Source organism: Centroberyx affinis, unplaced genomic scaffold, assembly GCF_046629955.1.
Source record: "Centroberyx affinis isolate AG114_WGS23_722 - 3 ecotype Tasmania unplaced genomic scaffold, CSIRO-AGI_Caff_v1 ptg000617l_1, whole genome shotgun sequence".
NCBI classification, from domain to species: domain Eukaryota; kingdom Metazoa; phylum Chordata; class Actinopteri; order Beryciformes; family Berycidae; genus Centroberyx; species Centroberyx affinis.
This window is the reverse complement of record NW_027279247.1, coordinates 197,905-221,813: the sequence shown is the minus strand read 5'-3', so window position 1 is coordinate 221,813 and position 23,909 is coordinate 197,905. Positions and strand designations below refer to the sequence as shown.

Below are 23,909 nucleotides of genomic sequence, written 5' to 3'. Positions count from 1 at the left end.
TTTGAAAAGTGCTTGGCAGAGGAAAATAACCAACCTTGTGTGTTTGTCCTCTCCTGCAGAGATTCATCCAGTTCCTGGCCTCCAGAAACACCCTGTTCAACCTCAGCAACTTCCTGGACAAAACCGGCTCCCATGGTGGGTGGTGTTTCCTTCCTTCACCAGACTAGCCCTCCATCATTTTCACTTCTGATACCTGCCCCGCATCGTTTTTGTAGCTGTATAGGTAGTTGCAGTAGGCTTGAGCTCATCTCTGTCCCTCTCAAATCTCTCCATCCCTTTTCCTTTCACCCATTTATATTAAATTCCTAGATCACCAAACATTAAAACGAACCTAACCATCCCTCCATTCCTGGAAATTAATTGTTTAGGGGCATAAAGCCTAATTGTGTTATGCGACTAACCCGGTTCTGTATTAATCTAAGCATGGGCATGCAGCAAAGAAATCTGTCATTGTAAAAAAGCATTGTCTAAAAGCCGTATTTAAGATGTTTTAATACTTTGTAAGGCCTTGAGTTTAGATGATTTAAGACTTTTGCAGACATTTTAAGGACACATGGTTACCTTGCATTGAGTTGACATTGGAGTGTGTGTGTGTGTGTGTGTGTGTGTGTGTGTGTGTGTCTTCCTCAGGCTACGACATGTCCACGTTCATCAGACGCTACAGCCGCTATCTCAACGAGAAGGCCTTCGCCTACAGACAGATGGCTTTTGACTTTGGCCGAGTCAAGAAAGGGTACCGTCTCTCATGTCTATGAATTCTCCACCTCGTTTCAGCCATGTTATTGATTTTTAGTCTTTAAAAATACAACTTGCTTTATTAGTTCAGCCGGACTACAGCACATTCCGATATTTGCACCCTCTGACCCGCCCTCCCCATCTCTCAGAATAACACAAATCCCTCCGGGGTCCAGTCCGTGTGTGTGGGATGGACTCAATGGCCCGATGTTGGGTGGCGGCCATGGCTGTACTGCCTGCACTGAGCAGAGGGATGAATACAGAGCGGGTTATTACTCATGCTTGCACTGTGGACAGCTCTATTTAGCTGGCAGACACAAGGTCCCTCTGGCCACACAGGCCGGGCTGGCATTGAGAAATACAAACGCAGAATACAGAATAGAGTGCAGATGAGTCGGTGGATATAGCTGTGTCTGACAGGTGTGGGGAGAAGTGAAAACTTACAGACTGTATGGTTCTGTCTCTTTCTGTGTCAGCTGATTCAATGGAACGCTGCTGGATTCATTACAGCGATTACTAGACCATGGCTGCTCCCAATTAAAAAAGACGATGAGAGGGATTGAATATGCTGTGTTTCTCTACAGGCTTAAAATGTTTCAGGGGACTGAATAATGGCGTTTCATTCTGCTCTCACCTTTTTCCTCTCTCTCTTTTCTTCCATCTCAGAGCTGAGGGAGTGATGAGGACCATGTCAGTAGAGAAGCTGTTGAAAGGAATGCCAACCCTGCAGAGCCAGATAGACGCACTGCTGGAGTTTGATGTGAGTGACACTCGCTAATACTGTAGGAAACGATGTCACCTTGCAATGTAACGGAATCTGCTTTGAAATAAACACTGTCAGAAAAAGCGGCCAACTGCATATAAAAATGAATAGCATTGTAGCAGTACTCTGGAAAGTTATGCCAATCATAACCCTATTACAACCAGTGTTGAAGTGTCTCTGTGTTGAAGTCACAGAGACAAAATACATATCTATCATGCAAATTTGAAATCACTTGTCAAACAGTTTTTCCTTGGATTTTCTGTTGATGAAGTTTGAGTTCCTGTAGGTTAGAGTTTGCCTCTTATATTTCTCTCCACAGGTCCATCCACAGGAACTGAACAACGGAGTGATAAACGCCTGCTTCCTCCTGCTCTTCAAAGATCTGATCAAGCTATACGCCTGCTACAATGACGGCATCATCAACCTGCTAGGTAAGGAATGGCTCTTTTCACTCCATCACAGGATTCATGAAATAACTTTATTTTGATGGGGGAGTTATGTTCATTCACCTCTGTTCTCCAGAGAAATTTTTCCAGATGAAGAGAAGCCAGTGCAAAGACGGGCTGGAGATCTACAAGAGATTCCTGACACGAATGACCCGGGTTTCTGAGTTCTTCAAAATCGCTGAGGTAGCCTCCAGTGCGCACCATATCATTGATTATCAGCTAACTCCTCTACTGCTTGGTAGTTGTTGCTTTGAGTCCCCACTGAAATGTCTTCTTGTCTTTTACAGCAAGTGGGAATAGACAAGAATGATATACCAGAGCTTACTCAGGTAAGACTTACCTATAGTGTTTTCCCTACCTTTGTTTATTTTCAGTGTATTCATTTTTGAATCTGTGAAGTATTTGTAGGCCACATACTAACAGAGCATGTCAGTGTTGTGTTTTTCTAACGGTGTTGCATGTATTTTGGATGTCTAACGTCTCCATGTAATCCTTCGCCAGCGGTGTTCACCATTATTGCTCCCCATTGATAATAATCAGACATTCATGGACATGCTACAGTATGTCCTTTGGTTGTTTTAGAGAGAGGGGGGCGTATCCCATTGAAACCTATGTGTACATTCATTCTCCATGCAGCCAATGAGCTGTGGTTCTCTGGTGATTGACAGGCCCTGTGCCCCCCTTCTCTTCTTACTTCCAGAGATGCAGATTGATCATACAGGCTGAGAGTGTGAGTAGCGTGTAGTGCACAGAGCTAGCTTGGGGGAGCAAACAGCTTAGGGAAGATCAACATTTGAACTCTCTTTGAGTGCATTGAATTGAACCACACTGCACAGCAAGTGCACACCCAGCAGACAGACATCAGACGCTCAGATGAAGTGGGATGATGTGACTGGAAGAACAGATTGGACGAGCTGCGATGCTGAGAAATGCTGCTGACTGGGCGGCCGCTAAGATCTGAGCTAAACGTTGTTTTAGCTCAACAACTGTATCTTGGCACAGGAGACTGTAATCCTGGATCTGGGCTGTAGAGTTTCCATGACAGTTAATGAGTCACTTTAAAGGAGATTTCTGACTTTTCTGCAACATTAGCTGATTGCTTGGTTCCTGATCATGGGTCACGGACCTACAGGTGATCTGGTATGTTGCCACATCACACAAGTGGCCGTCCTGAGTCCCAGGATGAGAGAGCAGATTTCTCATTTGGGTCCCCAACAGGTCTTCTAAACTCTGATGTTATGGAAACTGTATAGCTGAGGCTGAGGTTATCCCTCACCTCTCCAACATGGCAGTATGGATGACCTGCATGGAGAGCATGCTGTGGTGCTGGCTGGAGAGATAATGGTATAGGCTTTTATCAAAACCCATCACCATCACGCTTGATTCAACATATGAGACACTCTTTTTGTGGTGGAAGGTTCACTTTGTGTAGTTCTCCAGAATCATTGAGTCAAATTCATGCGTTCATGCAAAAGGATTTTATCAAAGGGTTTTTTTATCAATGCTTGTGTTTTGTTGGTACATTGGATTGGTGCACTTTGGCTGGGATGTGTTGATTAAAGGAAAAATCCATCCTCAGATACTCTTACACATCAGTGCATTCCAGGAGTTATTCTGTGATGAAGTGTTATAATTTACTTTTTACTTCAGTTAGTGGTCTTCTATATTTACAGTACCAGAATGGATTTTGATAACCCTCAGAGATGGAGTGAGAACTTGTTGCATTCAGCTGTAGGTTTTATGTGTCAGTGGGGAGAGCAATAGAAATAGTGGAACAAGAGTTTTACCCATCGAGAAAAACAGGACTAATAAAATACAACACTAAATAAAAAAATGGGCCCAGAAATGCAAGGTAGATCACCAGTAGCTGTTGTTTTTAACAGTTTTAAAGTGTTTTAGGGTGGATTTTTCCTTTAAGTATCCTGACGAGGGAAGCGCATCTGGATACTATTGCAATACTGGTTGAGGTTTGAGGCATGAAGCTGACCTCTGCTCACAGAAGTGCCATTTTAGTAGAGGTGTTCTGGTTGGGCGTCACTGTCCTTAATCTCACAGAGTAACAGACTTAACCTTAACTTAAGTCGATTGTAGAACAAAATGTCTTTGCTTGTTTTTTGCCTGATGAAAGGGAGACAAAAGCAATACTGGCTCACTGACCTTATTTGAAAGACACCAGTCCTAGAGGAGAGAGTTATCCAACAATCAGCACCAGTGTTTATACAAGTGACACTCTGTCATAAATTAGTAGGATAACATCATTAATCTTCAAAGTACAACCTGGCTTAGAAGCCCCTGTCTTTAAAAACGAGATATGGGTGATAAAATGTGATTAGTGTGTTGAGCAGTGCAGACTATATAAATCCCAGATCCCTGGATTTACCTGACAGCAATAAACTTGGGGATTAATCTCAGTCACAGCCAGAAATTTCTGGTCTCTTCCCTTCTAGGAAGAATTCAGTCGGTACAAACAAGAGAGTGAATGATATTACTGTCTCTCTGTCTGTGTGTAGTTCATTATATCATCACTCTTGCCCACTTGTGTGTTGTTTTTATAGTTGTTTTATATATAGTAGTGAGTAGGTGAAGTAGACAAAGATCGGTCATAATCAGTTAAATATTCCAAAAATATGCCCAGAAACCTGTTGCTTATAGTGGTCAGAGCCACAGTAAAAGAGCTATCTCTGCTCCCTCTGTGGCAGAATATCCTCTTTTGTTCATGGTGGTGAAGTCAGACACTCTAATATCTCTTGCTGGTAAATTGTCTGTCTATCCCTCTTAGTGAAAAGACAAACATTTATCAATATGTCTGCCTTGTCGGCCTCTTAAGGCTTTATGGATCATTGACTAGACTGTCTTTTCTCTGAGTTAGTAGACCCAGGAAATGGAGCAGGGACATGAGGGAAGTGAATTAGTGACTTATGCCTGATTTAGCTTTGACCTCACTTAATAAGCTTGCTAGATAGAATAGCCTACTATCCGTTTTAGTGCGTGTTTGGAGGTGATAACGTCCCATTTAGCCTAGTTGAGCATGCAGCTTTGCATCGTGGCTAGCTGGAACATTGTTCTCTTCCATCAGCACGAAGATTGAACCTTAAATTTATAAGTGAATTAAAGTGCACACTAAAAAATGTAGGGTCAAAAAATCACCCAGTGTAATATAGCACCTATCTAGCACAGTTTGATTGGTATGACCCAACATCTTTTGAGTAGCCTAGCATTGGGTTGGTTTCTATCGTTTCTACAATAAAAAGCAACCCAATGCACAGACAACAGTTACTGTTGTCTTTTTATAGCATGCTATAAAAAGACAACCCCCCCCCCCAATTAAATGTTAAAGTTATTTTTCAGTTGCGTGTACTTTCTTGATAGAAGTGCCATAGTGTGATCAACCAGCACACCAAACAACATATGATGTAAAAGTTTAGTCATTAGTTCATAATAGCAGGGCAAGTGCTAGGATAATCCCTGTTATTTTAATGTGGTGATCAAATTGTTCTTTATCCTGAGAGTGCTCTAAAGAACCATTCACGCAACCCAACTGTGCTGGCTAGAAATAAGCCAGTGCTGTGTAGGTGCTATACTGACCCAGCATTTTTAAGGTGTGCTCTCTGTGTAGAAAATCTTAAAGGAGTAGTTCAAACCAAAATGAAAATTCAGGCATTATCCACTCACCTCCATGTCAGTTGAAACTCCATTGATGTTCGTAGGACCCAGCGCACACACAGCGAATTAGCCCTCTTAACTCCATCTCAGCCTTCCTCCATGTCCATCAAAATGTCCATCAAACTTCTAAAAACAGCTTGTGCAGCATAATCCAAGTGTTTTGTAGCCATACAATTGAATTGTGGGTCCAAAACTCAAACACAATATTTACCTCATTATCCCCTATATTGTCCTTACTGACTACACTCGCTCTGGCGGAAGATTCTGCTTGCTATTGTTAGACTTTCAGACACACAGTGCAGTTGTTTGGCGACAGAACACGTGGATTATGCTGCAGGAGTTTTTTGGAAAAAAATTATAGACATTTTATGCTTTTTTGTAGCTGTAGATGATGAAGATGGCCCCATTAAATTCAATAGTTTGAAGGCTAGAAGATTAGAAGGCTGAGATGGGATACAGGGACTAACTCGCTGTGTGTTTGATGGGCCTACAAACTTCAGTGGAGTCTTGCCTGGCATGGGGATGAGGAAATAATTAATTAATTTTCATTTTAGGGTGAACTATTCCTTTAAACTTGCTGTAACATGGTTTCTGTCAGGGTCCCACCATCTCTTAAATAACTCTTAGCACTGTACATGTGTCCTAATATACAATATTCCCTGTAAACACACTAGTCATTCCTCAGTGTCTCCATACAATTAGCCTCCATGCACATTAGATCAGTGTGGTATCACACTCTGACATCACAGGCCAGTTTCCCATTGAGTCCCATGATCAGTGTTTGTATGTGACTGTGTGGTCTGATCCGATCCATTGTGTTTCCCTGGAGCATATACAGTATTATAGACCTCTTTGACCATACCTAACGTGTGTTTGAGCCAGGAGTGACAGCTGTAATAGCTCCAGTAGTAATATCTTCTTCCTTGCTTTATTATTCTGTAGGCCCCGGAAAGTCTTCTGGAGTCCCTGGAGACCCACCTCAACACCCTGGAGGGGAAGAAGCCGTAAGTACTCAACTGTATCCGCAAGCTGTGTTGTTTCTGAATGGTTTGCCACCAGCAGCACATAGCTGAAGCATCACCGACCCTGTCAATTTACTGTGCTAGTGTACACTCCTGGCTATAACACTTGTGTGCCACACTCACGCTTATAGCCATGGCTACTCAAAAGATGCGTTTATCTCTTTGGCATTAAATTGCTTTTCTATGTAGATCTGGGTGCAGGGTGGTTTGATAGTCCTGTGTTTGTTAGTTGTGTCCTTTCAGCAGTGTTTTAGGTCATTATCTATGGACTGTGTGGTGTTCAGGGGTGTAAAGAGCTCAAATGTTACATAAGTAACCCAATTTCCTATTTCTGCCCTAACATGTCCTCTCCTCTATCTTTTCCCAACACAGAGAGGATAAGTAAGTATTCTCCTCTGTCAATGGGAATAGGACTTGTTAGTATTAATTTACCATTGTTTTGTATTGATAACTAACTTACTTTCTGTTTGGTTTTGTGATTTTCTCTCTGCGATTCTATAGAAATTACATCTGGACAATCCATTAATGTTGTACTAGCATTGTAATATTGCTATGTTGTCATTTTGTTCAAGATGCAGTTCTATGGAAAACGGCAGAAATGCACTATTTATTTTGTTCCTGTGTTAGTTATGTTCATAATGTGATCTTATAAAACAGTTGATCTTATAAGACATTTGCCTTGCCTCTCATTAGTTAGTATGATTCCATTACTAACTTCTTTTACCTTGTCATTGTTATCATCTTATAATCATCCCCAACTTTCACACAAAGCTTTAGGAGCATGTCATGTCAAAAGATCGTCTCTTACTCTGCCTGTAATGTTGAACAGAAAAGCTTTGTTGAAGTGGAGACGGGGCCGAGATGGTGTTATTCAGCAGTGTAGCGTGGATCTATTAATTGTAGATGTTTTCCAAATGGAATTGCCTCTAAAGCCTGCCTGCCTGAAAACAACAAAGTGATACTTAAGCTGTCACTTTGCCTCCCATCTCAGTAACCGCCATTATTTGTTTCACCATGCACATCATCAAGCTCTTTAACTCGTGTGCTATCATTCTTTTTGCAGGTCACCCACCAAGGTAAGCTATGTTTTATACTAGTAATAATAATAATTGTCTTTATTTACATAGCACTTTTCAATTTCAATACACAGTTATTTACTCATAGTTATTTACTCCTCTTTACGAAGGAGTAAAAAAGCATAACATCGACAGCAAAAGCAATGAGAGCAAGATAAAGATATGTAAAAGGAAGGCAAGAACATAGAAGTAAACCATAAAAGGGAGGTCAACGCCAATTAATAAAAGGCTGTTACATAAAAGCAGGTCTAAAAAAGTGAGTTTTAAAAAGATTAAGCAGCCTGATGGCAAAAGCCCGATTGCCACTTGTTTTTAATCCAGCCTTTTAACTTAACCTTGACAGATTCTACTGGGATAGGAAGTGATTCATTGTGAATTCATGTGTAAAAGTGCTGTTGAATCACGTCTGCTTATGTAACCGTGTTGGTCACCATGTTAACGGGGCTCCACTCTCTGCTGCAGGACGCGACGGCCAACAACAGCTCGCCGGCTGCCGCTGCACCGGCCAAACCTGCAGCCCCCACTGGTCCCCCCGCTCGCCCCGGACCACCTGCCAAACCCCCCCCACCCTCTATCACCCCCACCCCCACCCCCACCACTGCTACCAGCAAGTAAGAACCACTCAACGATATTACAAAGCGTTTGAACTTAGCCGCATTAATATCCAAGCATCGATATTACATTAGGAATGGATTCACTCTGTCAATGCTGCCTATCTCTCTCTCTCTTTCTCTCTTTCTCTCTCTCTCTCTCTCTCTCTCTCTCTGTAGCGCCCTTGATGATGGCTTCCTGCTGGATCTAGACCCCATGTCCTCCTCCTCAGCAGGAGGTGCTGCAGCAGCTTCCTCCACGACTGCATGGGGAGGTGAGAACTTTCAACTAACTGAACAATCACTATCATTTTCTAAATAACTTGAAGCTCCTATGGTAAAAAATTGTTAAATTAAATTACCTAAACTTGAAGCTCCCTACAGAAAAAATTATCAATAAATAACATTAATAATGTATTTAGCTGACTGCATTAAATTGAACTGAGGTGAAATGACTGATTTACATGCAGTCATGCTATTTGATATTTTCTTTTGAATTATGTGGAACCTCCAGTGGTTTAAATGAAAGAGTGCTTTCATTATAAAGCTTGTGTGTTGCTCTTTGGCATGCCCTCTATTTACCCCCACATCTCCACTTAAAGCATGGCCAGAGTCCAACCGCAGCCTTAGCCAAGCCTAAATTACATTGGGGGCCTTTTAGCCCTATTGAACTTTGTCATTGGTCCATTTTTTTTCAGGGTTGTTCTGTGTAATGTTGGCAGCTTGCAAATTAATTAAATAAAAATTGCATACCTAAAAATCATAACTCCCTTTTTCACTGCGTCACTCTTTCTCTATGTCTCTCTGTCTCTGTCTTTCTTCTGTTGTGCAGATCTCTTGGCTGAGGGTGAGTATTCTGTTGCAGAGTGAATAGGAGAAATGCCTCCAGGCGGTTTATCCTTCTCTATAAACAAGTGCTAGCCCACTTGGCTTTCTACCTGGAGCTCTCTGCTCTTTTTGTGTCGAGCTGTATTTGCACAGAAAACATTTTCACTTTCAGCACCCAAATCTCTCTCTACCACACAACACACCTGTCTTCCCTTCATTTTTTAGTCTCTTTGACACTGCCATCTTCCTCCTATCTCTCTTCCTCTTTGATTTTTTCTTCCTCTTTCTCTCTCTGGGGGTTTGTGACTGGGGTTGTGGGGTTTGGATTGTCGGGTCCATCTGCGTAGCGACCCCGGCTGCTACTGACGGTGCTTCTGAAGCTCTTCTGGCGGAGGAAGACTCCGCCGCTGCTGACGCTGACGCTGATGCTGATGCTGCAGCAGCAGCCAGCGCTGCCCCTGCAGCCGCCACGCCCACAGCCGCTACCGCCGCCGCTGCAGCCGCACCCGCACCGGCCTCGCTGCCCGTCTCCGCCCCTCCCACCACCGCAGCCGCAGAAATCGACCTGTTCGGAGGTCAGTGTGGTCGAAGGGTAGGAGGTAGACCAGGCTGCGTGGCACAGCGGTCTATCTGCTTGTATGCTAATAGCCCCCTCCTCATTTAGCGATTTCTTGTTAGGTTTCCTTTGGTAAACAGTTTTGGCTTGTATTGCATAAAATATAATGGGTTCATATACAGTATTGGGATGTGAATAACACTCCCTGAACAGCACCAGGGAAGAAAGAGATTGCACTTCAACAATAAATACCTTCATGAGGAGCGCTGGACCAAAGAAAACACTTGAATTCCATAGCAGAACCACAAAAAGGAGCACAGGCCGATACACATGTTCACAAACAAAATTGCTTTGCTCTGGCTGAGCCATTGTTTTTCTATGGAGGGACAGGCAGAGGCAGGACTTCCATTGGCATTGTATACCACTCAAAAATTGTACAGAGTCTCTACCAGTCAGATTACAGATTTATGTGATGTATGTGAGAAACTCATCTTGTCTGTGTCTGAGTTTCCTGAACTGTTCTGCTGTGATAACATATCGACAAGTCTTCCTACGCCATACCAATGCCAAAAAGCTCATCATGTGTGGCACATTCCACAAATATGAATCAAAATGGTGCATTACTTGCATTCAGTAGGTTTATTAAAGGGCACACAACCATTACAAAACGTTAGCGTGTTTTGGCTAGTAAACCTTCATTAGACTGTTTTGTGATGGTTGTGTGCACATCAATAAACCCAGTGCCATGTAAGTAATCTGCCATTATGACTCTTATTTGTGGGATGTGTTGCCTTTTGCTCCTTTCTGTGGACCTCCTGCAGACACCCTGAATTATGTTCATCCGTTGGGTTTTAGTAACACATCTGTCAAGACGATGAGTAGTTGGATTTATTTAATGATAATTTGACTTTTTATTATTAAGCTCAGCCTCAACATTTGACTGGCAATAAATATCCCCTTGTTTTCCACTGAAAACAGCCAATTAGTCTGTCAAAGAGAGACTTTGCTTCGTCCATCGCTGAACTTGACATTTCCCCCCTTGTCACAGAGTACAAGCTTGTGACGGCTTCATGATAGCGCCTCATTCCGCAAGCCTGCACAAGTAGTGTGCTCACTGAATGCAGCACTATGCAGCCCTTCAAAAGTTTTCATGCCGCTGATGGTAGAGTCAGATCAATCACTGTAACTCCTGGGCCGCATATTTCTTGTATTCTCTGCTTTTTCCTAATGCTGATCTCTCATCTTTATTTCCTTTCCGTTCCATTTGTTTATTCATCTTTTGTTCTATCCATCCACCCATCTGTCGGTCTGTCTGCCTGGATGTTGTGTTTTGGGTTTGCGTCCCCCCCTTCTTTTCCGTCTGCAATACCCTAGATGCATTTGCACCTTCCCCAGGAGACGGTCCTGCTGCCGTGGCCGCGGGCCCCGCTACTGATGCATTTGGTGGATCTGGTGGGTGACAAAACAGCTGTGTGTGTGTGTGTGTGTGTATGTGTATGGGTGGGTGGGTGTGTATGGGTGTGTGTGCAAACATGAAGAGGCAAACTTGATGATTTTATTAGGGTAAAAGCTGCTTCTGCTTCCATAGGAGACAGTAGTAGAACCATTTGGCATATTGTCTCATCCCAAACCCGCTATAACGCCCCCCAGTCATGGACCCTCTCCTCCCCATCTCTACTACTCTTTTCCTCGTAATATTCACCTGGTGAATACTCGAGTAAAAAGCACAGTGTAGCTATTAACTATGTTTTACCCCGAGAATTATTATTATTATGCTTTGATACCACTAACCCATGCTACTGGATGATGATGATGTTACTGATCATCGTTTAGCCCTTTTTCTTTTTTACAATAACTCCATTTTGTTTCTCTCTTTGGCCTGGTTGTGTAAGTATGAATGCAGGACAAAGACTGGAGCAGTCAAAGGAATGTTATTTTTATGAATCAGAATTGATAATTTACATTTTTGGAGCTCTGGCCTGTCTATGGCAACACACCAGTAACAGAGCGGCCATTTGTCGTTTTACTTCTACCACTATCTAACACGTTTTGGCATTAACTTTATTCTGCGCCCACACAGTGTGCTGTTATATTTGTCCATGTTAAAGGAATGCGTCAAGTTTTTGGGAGATTGGGCCGTTGGTCAACTTACCTGTTGAGTGATGAGAACATAGAACATAGACACCAAAATCATCCACGTGTCCCTGGTAGGTCGTTGGCTCTGGTGCTCCATGCTAATGCTTTAGGATACGCTATGTTGAGTGATAGTAGGCCTATGCAACTAGCATTACCTAAATTAACAAGACTGACAGTTTAGCCAGGGGTAGCCAGGTTTATCTTTGGAACTATTTCATATTCATCCACAGTGATTTTTAGCAGTACACAGTCTCATCACATTTACTTCCTATGGAAACAGGGAAATGCCCTGCTAGCTCAAAATAGTGCATTATTTTAGTATCATATCATGAAAATTTGACTGATCTCTTACACAAAAAACTGACCGACTTAGCCACATATCATCTAAGATCACTTATCATTTAGCTTTAGTGCTGCTACAGGTTCTCATTTATGAGATAATGCTAGCTACCCACTATCACTCAAATGTATGCTGTGTTAGCATGGAGCACAGGAGCCGATGATCTACTGGGGACACATGGATGATTTTGCTGTCCTCATCACTTAATGGGTAAGCTGACCAATGGGCCACTCTCCCCAAAACTTGGTATATTCCTTTAATGTTTCTGGTAAATAAATTTGATAATGTATTAACTTAGACATGTTTTTGCTGTTGAGCTTTTTAGATACTGTTTACTGTGGCCTGTCTATGTAAATTATTTACTATAGACAGTGCCTATTGTACAGTCAGCAGTTAATCAAAGAATGGTAAGCCAGTGCATGTTATAGCCTGTGGATGCAGTATTGAAAGTTAATGGGTAACCTTGCATTTAATTTCTTTGTACCTAACCCTGATTTGGAGCTTCCGAGGTGTCTTGCCTCACAAAAATGCTTTTTACAGTGTTTGTTGTTGTAACAAACCCTCAATCCCTCCCTTCCCCCTCCTTCTCTGGCCATAACCTCCCTAACCCCCCCACCCCTCCCCCTCTTCAACACCACGCCCTGCTGCTCTTCCTGAAGACCCCTTCGCAACGACGGAGGGGAGTGCGGACATTGCTCCAGGGCTGGACCTGTTCGCTATGAGGCCCGCCGACACGGGGGCCGCAGCCGCCGCCGCTGTTGCCGTCGCCATCTCCCCCCCCACCTCTAGTGAGGCGCCGACCATCGCTGCCCCTATCGCTGCCCCTGCCGCTGCCCCTGCCGCTCCCACCCCTTCTTCCACCACCACCACCACCACCACAACCACCACCAACACCACCGACAACACCACCACAGAGTCTGCAGCCGCCCCCGCTCTAGATATCTTTGGTGGTAAAGTCCTCTCGCTCTCATTCTGCCGCTCACTGCATTGCCCTGCATTATGATGATGATGACGATGATGATGATGATGATGATGATGATGGTGATGATGATGATGATGATGATGATGATGATGATGATTGTGTTGCTCTTGCTAAGAATGATGATAACAGTGATGATGATAACTTGCCCAGTCCCTACATATCAGATTTATTTTTGATTTTTCATGATGCCTTTAAGTTCATTTAATTTGATCATTGAGTTAATCAAGCATTTTGGCCTCCTCTGCAAAACTGAAATAATTGGATTATTAGAAATGAAATTCACAATGAGATCCATGGTATCTTCTTTAAAAGTTGATCCATTGATCATTCATCCTTTGGGGAGTGAAAACAACTGACTGAAAATCTGTGTTTATAGGGACAGATATTGACTCTGCTTCCATCAACAGAGGTGGCTCAACTTGTTTTGATTGTTAACCTGCCCTTAGTACTAACATAGATTGTCAAAAGTTAGAGGGAAGAAAGCAGTTGTTCTCACAACAATTTTATCTGGCAGTTTTTTCTTTCTTCTCCTCCTACTTGAGGCCAATATTTTAGATATTGACAGCTGAGAATGCTTCATTTTAGCCTTTGCACTGTACTTAGCTAAAGGGGAATACAGCTCAGTTTCAGAATTCACATTATGCTATTCCTATGACCCAGAATAGGATTATCCATAACTTGTGAAATGTGTGAATACCTTGGGGATAGTTGCAAAAATGAACAACTGAACTCTAGAAACAGCAGGAGCCAGGCTCTAATCTGTGATGCCATGACTGACTTTGTGGGCTCAAACTGTAGAATGTCTGTAGAATTTGAGTTTTTGCATCCTAATGAACCACAATCCCATAAAATCCCCCCAGGAGCTTGATTTTGTCCATCATGTCCATGTTTTTTCTCAGTGGAGCTGAACATTGATGTGACACCACAGATTTAGGAATAGGACAAACTCAGATTTTTCGCCATAGAGGATACTATACTAGTGAATGTTCACTAATACAAATTGGACTATCCCAATTTGTATTCGTTCTGAAATTTGGTAGTATTCCCCTTTAACCCCTTTCACTTCTTTGATTTTTGCATCACAAAAAGAGATACAGTAGTAGCTTACCCTTTTTAATCAAAGTATGCTCTCTCTGCTTTTCTTCATCTATCTTCTTAACCCATCATTCTGTATGCACTGGACTTGAAAATCTGAATGTACATATAACTGTGTGTCCTTGTCCGTAGATATGTTTGATTCTATGCCTGAGCAAAGCCCTACCACAGAATCCAAAGCTGCTACCACTCCTAGCGTAGACCTTTTTGGTGCAGGTACAGGAGTTGATATCCATTTCTCTATGTGTGGAACCTCTTCATCTCTTCTGGTTTCCATACGCCCACTCTGTCATCTGTTTTTTCCACACGTCTTGGTTTGTCCCCCATAGTGGTATGAGAACTGTGCATGCAACCCACTCGTCGAATATTGAATTATCCTTCTGGCTGCTTTCTATCTACGCTGTATCTCTTGCTGCCACGCTAATGCTTTTCTTTTGCTCTCCGACCTCCACACTTTTCTTCTCCCTCCTCTGTTGCCGCTGCCTTTGCGTTGGCAAATTAGACCTTCCAGCTGTTTCTCGCGGGCCCTCTCCTTTGCCTGAACTGGCTCCGGTCGGAGACATCGTGACCGGTGAGTTCAGCTGCTTTATGCTTCCTGCATCACTGTTTCCCTTCCCTTTTTCCATGAAGAGTGCAGCCGGCCACCGCTTTACTTTAACATGAAGTTTATGCATGGCCCTGGTGTTTGCATGTCCTTTTGCGCACCTGAGGCGCGCACTTCAAGGACTTGGATACAGAGATGCAGGGACGCCGCATGCATCTGGTCTCATTTCCTTTCCGAGCCTACTGCCTCCTCCTGCTTCATCTCTGCTGCGATCTCGCATGTCTCCTAGCCTTGTAGTACAGATGGAGTAACAGAGCATGAGGAGAGCATTTTCCCCTTGGAAATCAAGCTTTCACAGATACATGTAGTAATTGAGATTAATCCCTCCCTCTCTCTGTCTGTCTCCGCCTGTCTCTCTGTTTAGATTCCTTCTCCTCTCCGGCTCCTGCCGTTGTTGCAGCTCCGGCTCTGGCTCCGGCTCCGGCTCCGGCTCCAGCTCCGGCTCCAGCTCCAGCTCCAGCTCCAGAGCCTTCCTCTCCACCCAAAGCAGAGCCTGCACCAGTCATTGACCTGCTGGGTATTGTGCCTCTAAACACACACAAACACACACATACATACACAAGCTGGCTTGCTATTCACATATATATATATATTTTATTGATTGATATCAAATTACATAGAAAGGCTTTTATAAAATGTCCTCAATATCACAAAAAAAAAAACTTGATGCTCGCTTGGTGCTGAAAGGTTTTTTTGTCACAATAGAAATTATGTGATAAACAGCAGTGTAAATGCATCTGTCTAATAGATAATAAAACTGAATTGAACTAGAAGGGCACTTGGAGAGCGCCAAGGTTCATGCTATTATTGCTTGTTCGTGAGTCGGATCCAGATCCGCTCCAAAATTGAATGGGTTCTTCCTTGGCCCATGCTACACCCTTCCACCAAGTTTCATGAAAATCGGGCCAGTAGATTTTCCGTAATCCTGCTAACAGACAAACAAACAAACAAACGTAATGATGGCATGATGGACCCAATGAATGGTTGAATTTTATTGCACAACAGTTCAAAAGTGGCTTTAGGCATTCTGAATTGTTATCTGTATAATATCTGTCTGACAACCCAGAAATATCATACCTGCTGTGTCTCCCATGTATAAGGGTCCTGCCATGGTTGTATGGCCATTAGAATATTGCATAAGTGCATTTCTTTGTTTTGATATTCAGATGAAAGCATGCAATATGTCCAGTATAAGCTGTGACACAGTTCTTGAAACCCTGTCCTGTTTTTTAAGTTTAAGTTTGCTTAAAATTTGCTTTACAGATGGATGGAAACATAGGTAGCTACACACACATTTATGCACACACACTTTCACACAGCCTCCATCATCTTGTTTAAATTTGGTTTAAATGTACGTCTCTTTGACAGGGGAGAAGACATATGTCATATCTAAATGACTGAATTTCAACATTGGTGGCCATTTGTACATTTTATAATTTTACCTTTTCTCTTTCCTCTTCTCTTTCATCTTGTGTAGGTATGGTGGTAGACTGGAGGTGTTAGTGCAAAACTAATTTCAGCATTGACCGGACTAGATAGCAGACAGATCAGCTGCAGAACAGACAGTAGTTGGCAGTAACAGTAGCTCCCAGTTATGTTTCCAGAATAGTTATTATACTGTGAGCATTTGTGGGTGTGTATACCAAGGTTATTATAGTTTCTATTATACTTTCTAATTCAGTTATTTTTTTTAGTTTGTTAGATTAAGTTTAGTTAGCTGGTTTTTGAAAGTATTCTTTAGTTTCTGTACTAAATTTTGTTTTTATGTTCATTTTAGTTTGAGTCCTTTCATTTAGGGCCAACTAAGAAAAAATGGCAGTTTGTGTGCAATGTTTACATTATGTTTAAGAAAGTTAATTCATTTTTTTCACAACTTAAGTGGACTGGATCAAAACGAAAACTAAAAATAATCCATTTCAGCTGACACATTTTTTTTCACACTGTTTTCATTTCAGTTTTGGTTTCAGTTTACAATGATAACCTTGGTGTATATGTCTAGGCATTGGGTGTGATCTGTCTCACTGTCTCCTGCCCCTCCAACCTGTCTCAGTGCGTGGCCCAGGGTTGACTTCTAACCCCTTTCTGCCCTCCATGCTGCGTTGTGGATAACTGGATGAACCTGCAGACTCCTTCAGCGGCCCTGTGGAGGAGGTGCAGAGCTCTGCTCCTGGAGGGCCTGGAGACGACCTGCTGGGAGGTGGGTGTTCCCTGACTGTCACTAACCGGGTTTCCATCCAACCATTTTTATGCAAATTATGGTGTGTCGAATTAGAAAGGCTGAATGGACTGACACATTTTATTGCAAAAACCTTTTTATGCTCCCTTGAGTCAGGAAAGTTTTGTGTCCATAAAGAAATTATGTGATAAGTAATGATGGAAACAAATTTGATGTAGGCTTGGCACGACAGGTTCAATCTCATTCTACAGCAGTTTCAAAGTGGCTTTGGACTCATTTGGAAATGTCTGTAAAATAACAGTCCACTACGACCTGCCTGAGCTGCTCATTGTGGTTGTTTGACCATTAGCTGATGCATTAGAATATTGCCAAGTTTTTTTATGCCTCCCGCCGGCGACAGCCGTGGCCGGAGGCATTATGTTTTCGGGTTGTCCGTCCTATGTTGATGTGTTTCATTATTTAATATCGTTCATATTTCTTCATTTATTTTAACACTGCATATATTTCATGCTTTGTATTATCTCATATTGTGCATATTTTTCATGCATTTTCATTCATCTTTGTCTGGATCTGCTCTGCTGCTGTTACATGTCCTACATACTAGATGCTGTAATTCATTCAATTTAATATATTTTATTCTTTTACTTCTCATAGTTCTAGTTGTAACAGGTTATTTGCTCTATCCTTATTTATATTACATTTTTCTTTGCTGAATCCTGTTGCTATTTTCTTCTGCACTGACACAGTTTCCATTAAAAGTCCATCTTACTGTCCATCTTACTTACTTCTCCAGGTTCTCTTTTGATAATCAGTATATAATATAATAACATGATTAGTATTACATAGCATTTTACAATCTGTTCTTCTGTCCATTTCCCATGCGTGTTCCCCCCTAGGTCTGATGTCCCCTAGCCTGACGCCCGCGGCTGCCCCCCCCCTGGCTCCGGCCCTGGCTCCTCTGGCTCCAGCTGCGGCCCAGAACGACCTGCTGGAGTCGGGCTTCGACGCTCTGGGCTCCCTGCCTTCCCCAACCCCCCCAGTGCCCGCTGCAGTCTCAGTGGTACCAATAGTACCAGCAGCAGCAGCAGCAGAACCTGCAACCACCACACCGGCGCCCTCTGGTGGCTTCGATGCCTCAAGTAAGTGGCTGATTCTTTGTTGTAAGAGAGGATATCTTTGCTTCTTGCATTTTGGTTTATTGTCATCATAGAAATCTTTTTGTGATTTGCACCAATCTATGGCCTTGTATTTTTAAGACTGTAGTTTGCAGCATTTGTGAATGAAATTAAGAAAAACCAGTGCATTTGATTTTTTTTTGTATATTTCACACCCTGGCAGTACAACAAATGTCTCTTTATGAGATGATAAAGCAATTTCTGATGGATTTCACCTGGAAATTCAGTTTCAAGCTTTCAAACCTGATTTTTGCCCATTTCTGATGGCTTATCTACTTTTATCTTGTATTTTTCATCACAACTGAGCTATCTGAGGCCTTGGCCAAGCCTGGTCTTGGCCCTGTTATTGTAGTATTAGCTGAGCGGTGCTGCTGCTGCTGTTATCCCTGCTGGGTGCTCGCCTTCTGCATGAGTGACGCTGACATGCACTACTGCCGCTGTCCTCCTTACGTAACACAGTCGTCACTGCTGACTGCTTAACTCCTCAACACTGCTGCCTCTTGTGCGTTGATTTCCTCTTTTTTTCTCTCTCTCTCTCAATCTGTCTTTTCTCCTACTCCTCTCACATGCGCACATGCTGATGCTTTCTCCACCTCCTCCTGCCCCATCCGTCTTCCTCTCCACATGATGGATGCCTTTCCCTTTCTCATTCTCTCTCTTTCTTTCTCTCTGCTGCACACCTGCCCTTCCTGCCTTTCCCAAATCTCTCTCCACGTGCTTTTCTTGTCATCTTCATCCTCTACAAATTCTCCCTTTTTACCCCTCCATCTCCGTCCCTCATCCACCCCCCTTTCACTCTTAATCTGCTGGGTCATTGCTTGCTTCTTCTGCTGTGTAATTGGTGAGTTCAACCCCTGCAGTGCATTGCAGCATGAGCAGTTTGGACAAGTCCCCACCTCTGATTCTTTAAACACGTTCCTGTTTTGCATGTTGAAACATATTTTTCCTCTTTGTCTCCTGCATGAGACAGGACTTCTAGGTTTTTATATTTTTTTTACAATGCATCCTCATTTCCCCTCAGTCTTTTACAGAAGTGTCTCTCTACCGTGTGTCCTCGAGGTCCAAGAGCCTGCAGGTTTTCAGTCCAACCAAACACTACAACAGCTGATTTCACTGATTATTATTATATTATTAAGACCCTTGTTGAATATCAATAATATAATATAAGTCTGACTGGCCAATGAACGCAGTCTAAGGTCTGTCATTTCTGAATAACAGACCGTTGTCATATCTAATCATATCACCTGTCAATCAAAAATGTGGTAGATTTTCCTTGATTTCTGATCAAATTAACGTCACCTTTTGGTAAAAACATGTTACTCCATGGTTACTGCAGAAGTTAGACACATGGAAGACTTTTCTAAGATATAAAGATATAAAATAAGATAGCACTTTATTAATCCCCTTGGGGAAATTCAGGATTCTACTATTCTAATTCTACTATTACTTGTAATTTATTCAGAGAGCTCAAAACATTGCACAAGCTTGTAAATTACTGTAGCATGTAATAAAAAATTTTAAGTCAATATTTTCTGTCAAATGATTAATTTATTTTGTAAATGGCTGTGTAATAAGTGGGATAATGTACAGGGAGCCCAGTATTATTGCAAAATAAGCCCAGACAGGTTGAATTAAGACCCTGATGCGAAGCGGAGGTGTAGCATTACCATTCAACCAGAGACAAATTCATTTGTGAAATCAGCTGCTGTAGTGTTTGGTTGGAGTGAAAACCTGCAACACTCTCTGGCCTCGGTGACACGTGGCTGAGAACCAGTGTTTTATGCAAAAATAAGCCAGTGTTTGAGTTCATGAAATGCAAACACTGGCTGAGCGATTTCCAAGTGCAGCTGGTGGTCAGCTGTTGTAATTAAACACATAAAGTCCCTTTGAATGCTCCAGTATAATTGCAGTGATTCCCTTATTTTTCCTGTGTGGTGCATGCGATGCACAGCCGGGTTCTGATGCTGCCATGACTGGATTGTCTCCCTCACTGTAATATCTGGTCTGGTCTGGTATCAGTCTGGTTTTACATCTGCCCTGTGTCTGTGTACAGTAGCTTAGGGATTTGCAGGTTGTAATCCATGCTGTTTCTCTGACGTCCTGCTATTCCCACCCTCTCCCTAAGTGTTTGATGGATTAGGCGACTTGCTGATGCCCGCCATAACACCCCAGAGCACTGGGGGAAGCACTGCAGGAAGCATCGGGACCCCGGCCGGTATGGCAGCCGCTCCGCCCCCTACCAAAACCATCGGAGGAGATCTGGACTCGTCACTGGCCAACCTGATCGGAGGTAAACTGCAGCTGTCATTACCTGCATCATTTTTGATGGGATCAAATATTTGAATATACTGACATACTTCTTTTCTTCCTCTGCTCTTGTCTTGCAGACCTTGGAGTAAAGAAAAAGTAAGTGTGTGTGTGTGTGTGTGTGTGTGTGCATATGTGAGTTCAGTGAGTGTATGTGCATGATGCTTGTGTAGGCCCACAGACCTTTAAAATCCTGGAAAGTTTGTGGATTTGCAAAAAATTAGGCCTGAAATATATATATTTTTTTTTTTGGTAAATGAAACTACTTTTTTTTATTAAAGTTTAGCACCCAAATTCATCAGTATGCCTCAGTTCTCTCCATCCTAGCATCAACACTTCACATCCTGAAGAAAACCCTGTGATGGAGATTTGTGTTGATACAGCAGCAGTTTTGAAATTAATGATTTCACCAAGATTTCTTGACTTGACTACACCCAAAACATGCCAGTTTGATGTGAGTGTGGGAACTCTGTATCTCTCTGTGGGTATAAAGTATGTTCCCGCTGTGCTTCCTAGACTGCAACAAATGCTCGGTCACTAGTGCAGTATGACCAATATAATGATGATGAGTATCCTGTCTCTGGTCTCTTCCAGGGACCCACAGAGTGAAAAGAAGCTGACAGGAGGAGCCAACTGGATGCCCAAAGTCGCCCCCACCAGCTGGGGAACCCCAGGAGCCCCCATGGTAAGAGCTGCAGACTCCACACCCCTAACCTCAGGATCACACTTCATCCACAATGCTTTTGTGTTGCTGCAAACTGAGTGCAGACTTCTATGCAAGGATCTTGTGGCTCAAACGTAATGAAGCAGATCAAACTAATAAAACAATTGTAGTATTACAACACAAACTTTTGTTGCAATTTTAATTCATTAACAAAATGTTTTCATCACAAAAACTGAATGGAGAACTAGCAAGAAAGAGGGCAAAAACAACATCATTTTTGTTCCTGCATGCATTATCAAGGTATAGAAATAAACTTGCCTTGCCTTACCTATAACTAGATAGGTAGAATAAATCCAATGCATAAGACAGCTTTATTGCAACACAGTGCATCTGCAACAAAATGATGCCACGCTAACAGATTCTCTCATTTAAAATGAATGAACTTCTCTTGCTGAGTAACACGTGTGATCCTGGACTAAGCAGTATCAGAGCCATTTATCCAGAATTAGTTATGCATTGAAATCAGTAAGGCCCCACCAGTTCCTATTGAAAAATTTAGTTCCAGGAAGTAAAAACTGGAGGGTTAAAAAATTATAGCCACCTCAATGTTACAACTGTTTTAAATACAAGTCTTCGACAGTTATTTTATCTCCAAACGCTCTCAAAACTTAACTCACAATACTCAGCTTGAAAATAATTTTTCAATAACAACCACACCACCCAATATTTGAGTTTTAGAGCTCCTGCAGGCTGTGCGTTTTGTGATGAAGGTTGTAAGAACATGTGAGATGTTGTGAGATGAGAGTTCATTGAGCCTTCCTGTGTTTCTAGGCTGGTGCCGCCCCTGGAGCGCCTGGTGCACCCGGAGCCGCACCCCCCAGTGGAGCCATGGTGCCACCTATGGGTGCACAGTCTGGTTTTGGCATGGTGAGCTTTATTTCACGGTGAACTCTTTAGAGAGCGTTACTCATTCCCCTTTCCCCACCACCATTTTTTTCCCAGCCAGTCCAGAGATTAAAACCAGTGACCTTACAATCACAAGCCAGCTTCTCTAACTTCTAGGCTGAAAAATGCTAACTGTGTTCTCTGTGTCTGTCCAGCCTCCTGCAGCCGGACCTGGAGCTCCCATGATGCAGCCCATGATGGGTCAGCCTTTGATGGGGCAGCCCCTGATGAGGCCTCCGTTTACTGGGGCACCCGGAGCCGCTGCACCAGGAGCACCGGTAACACACCGCAGATATTAATGACAGATATTAATACATAACACTCACACACACAGACACACAAGTGGCACCTCCAGGTCACCTATACACAATCGGTTCCAACAACCGGCCGTAAAAATATAATCAGACCGAGTCCGATTGTGTTTTTCAAAGCCCAACTCGGCCGATACTGATTGTCTAGCGATATATTGATCCATTGCCAATAAAGATTCATTTCAGCCTGAAAAGATAGGTAAAATGTTTGTGCAGATGGGTTTATCCTGCACTACATCATGTAATCTTTGTCCTTGCTTTCCCAGCTTTCTCCAGGACCTGCAAGCCAGAGTCCCAAGAAGCCCAAGGACCCTCTGGCAGAACTCGACCTCAAGGACTTCTTATAATGCCCCAGGTGGGAGTGCAGGACACAACCATTATGTTACAGCTTCAAGAAATGATTGATGCTGCATTCACATTGTGGTGGTATACAGCAGACAGCAAGCTGGATGTTCATTTTTACCTTTATGTTTTCACCCCTATTAGTTAGTTTGTCTGTCTGTCTGTCGGCAGGAAATCTACAAACTTATGAATGAATTTCCATGAAATAGGCCAGACAGATAGACCCTGGTCCAAGGAGCAAGTCATGATTTTGGTGGTGATCTGGATCTGGGATTTTGCGATTATCATTTTTAGCCATAACTATGAAACTCAGATAGAGACTTGATTGCAAATCCTAAGGGTGTGTTAAGTGATATGTCAGGTGAATTGGAACAAAGTTGGAGAATTGTTCAGCGTTTGCGGAGGTTTGTGCTCTCTGACTGCCTTCTAGTTTTCAATTGAGAACGACTGTGAACTCGGCTAACACTAGCATACGGTATACCGCGCATGCTGCCTGCAGATGCAGCTTGGTGACAAAAGTTGAATTTTCATGAAAACTAACAAAATGGATGCATGTGCACACGGTTATCCACCTGCTGTTCTTGTCTCCTCTTCCAATGAAGATAGAGTAGTGAATAAGCAAGAGGTTTTCCTTGCTGTCCATTTTGGAGTCTGGGAGAAAAAGATGTAATGCCAAATTTAGATTTGGCTGAGCTATTCCAATTCCCTGCTTAGTGTCCTTTTCATTTGGAATCATATGTAATCATTTTTGTAAAATGTAACCCATTAGGCATTTTGAAATGAAATGAAACATAGAAAATGAGAAGTCCAACAGTTCTTGTGGAGACAATGGATTGTTTTTTATTATATCAATGCGCATGGAATGGTTGAACCTCTTGTTCATCAAAATCGTCATGGTAACAAGAGTTTGATGTTGCAGTTGATTGATACCCCACGATGTAAGGCTTTTTTTTTAGACCACAGTGTGAACGCAGCATCAGTGTTCATGGAGAACAAGGAAAAAAAAACATTTTAAGAGAATCACTGCATCGTCAGAAAAAAAAAGTACAGGAAAGGTTCAAAATGTTCTCTTTCTTTCTTTCTTTCTTTCTTTCTTTCTTTCTTTCTTTCTTTCAGCTGCTTTCTTTTCCAGAGCAGGGCTCTCTCACCATTT

General features: G+C 42.6%; 1 protein-coding gene across 2 annotated transcripts in view; it reads left to right on the top strand.

The window, feature by feature from the left end:
- The window catches only part of LOC139643475 (clathrin coat assembly protein AP180-like), a 43,268-nt gene extending 20,507 nt beyond the window's left edge, over window positions 1-22,761 (top strand). The window contains exons 3-29 of one of the 2 annotated variants that reach the window (XM_071518624.1): window positions 60-135; window positions 631-733; window positions 1,402-1,495; window positions 1,818-1,929; window positions 2,021-2,127; window positions 2,232-2,273; window positions 6,550-6,611; window positions 7,002-7,010; window positions 7,693-7,705; window positions 8,168-8,316; window positions 8,476-8,570; window positions 9,128-9,142; window positions 9,471-9,698; window positions 11,054-11,131; window positions 12,815-13,105; window positions 14,365-14,448; window positions 14,735-14,803; window positions 15,201-15,353; window positions 16,962-17,033; window positions 17,909-18,151; window positions 20,313-20,477; window positions 20,575-20,593; window positions 21,089-21,179; window position 21,740; window positions 22,009-22,085; window positions 22,259-22,381; window positions 22,681-22,761. In XM_071518624.1, coding sequence (XP_071374725.1) covers window positions 60-135; window positions 631-733; window positions 1,402-1,495; window positions 1,818-1,929; window positions 2,021-2,127; window positions 2,232-2,273; window positions 6,550-6,611; window positions 7,002-7,010; window positions 7,693-7,705; window positions 8,168-8,316; window positions 8,476-8,570; window positions 9,128-9,142; window positions 9,471-9,698; window positions 11,054-11,131; window positions 12,815-13,105; window positions 14,365-14,448; window positions 14,735-14,803; window positions 15,201-15,353; window positions 16,962-17,033; window positions 17,909-18,151; window positions 20,313-20,477; window positions 20,575-20,593; window positions 21,089-21,179; window position 21,740; window positions 22,009-22,085; window positions 22,259-22,381; window positions 22,681-22,761 — 2,652 coding nt within the window. Of the gene's footprint in view, window positions 1-59; window positions 136-630; window positions 734-1,401; window positions 1,496-1,817; window positions 1,930-2,020; window positions 2,128-2,231; window positions 2,274-6,549; window positions 6,612-7,001; window positions 7,011-7,692; window positions 7,706-8,167; window positions 8,317-8,475; window positions 8,571-9,127; window positions 9,143-9,470; window positions 9,699-11,053; window positions 11,132-12,814; window positions 13,106-14,364; window positions 14,449-14,734; window positions 14,804-15,200; window positions 15,354-16,961; window positions 17,034-17,908; window positions 18,152-20,312; window positions 20,478-20,574; window positions 20,594-21,088; window positions 21,180-21,739; window positions 21,741-21,989; window positions 22,086-22,258; window positions 22,382-22,680 lie in introns of both variants that reach the window. The other variant, XM_071518623.1, reaches the window with a different exon arrangement.
- The last annotated feature ends 1,148 nt before the right edge of the window (window positions 22,762-23,909 follow it).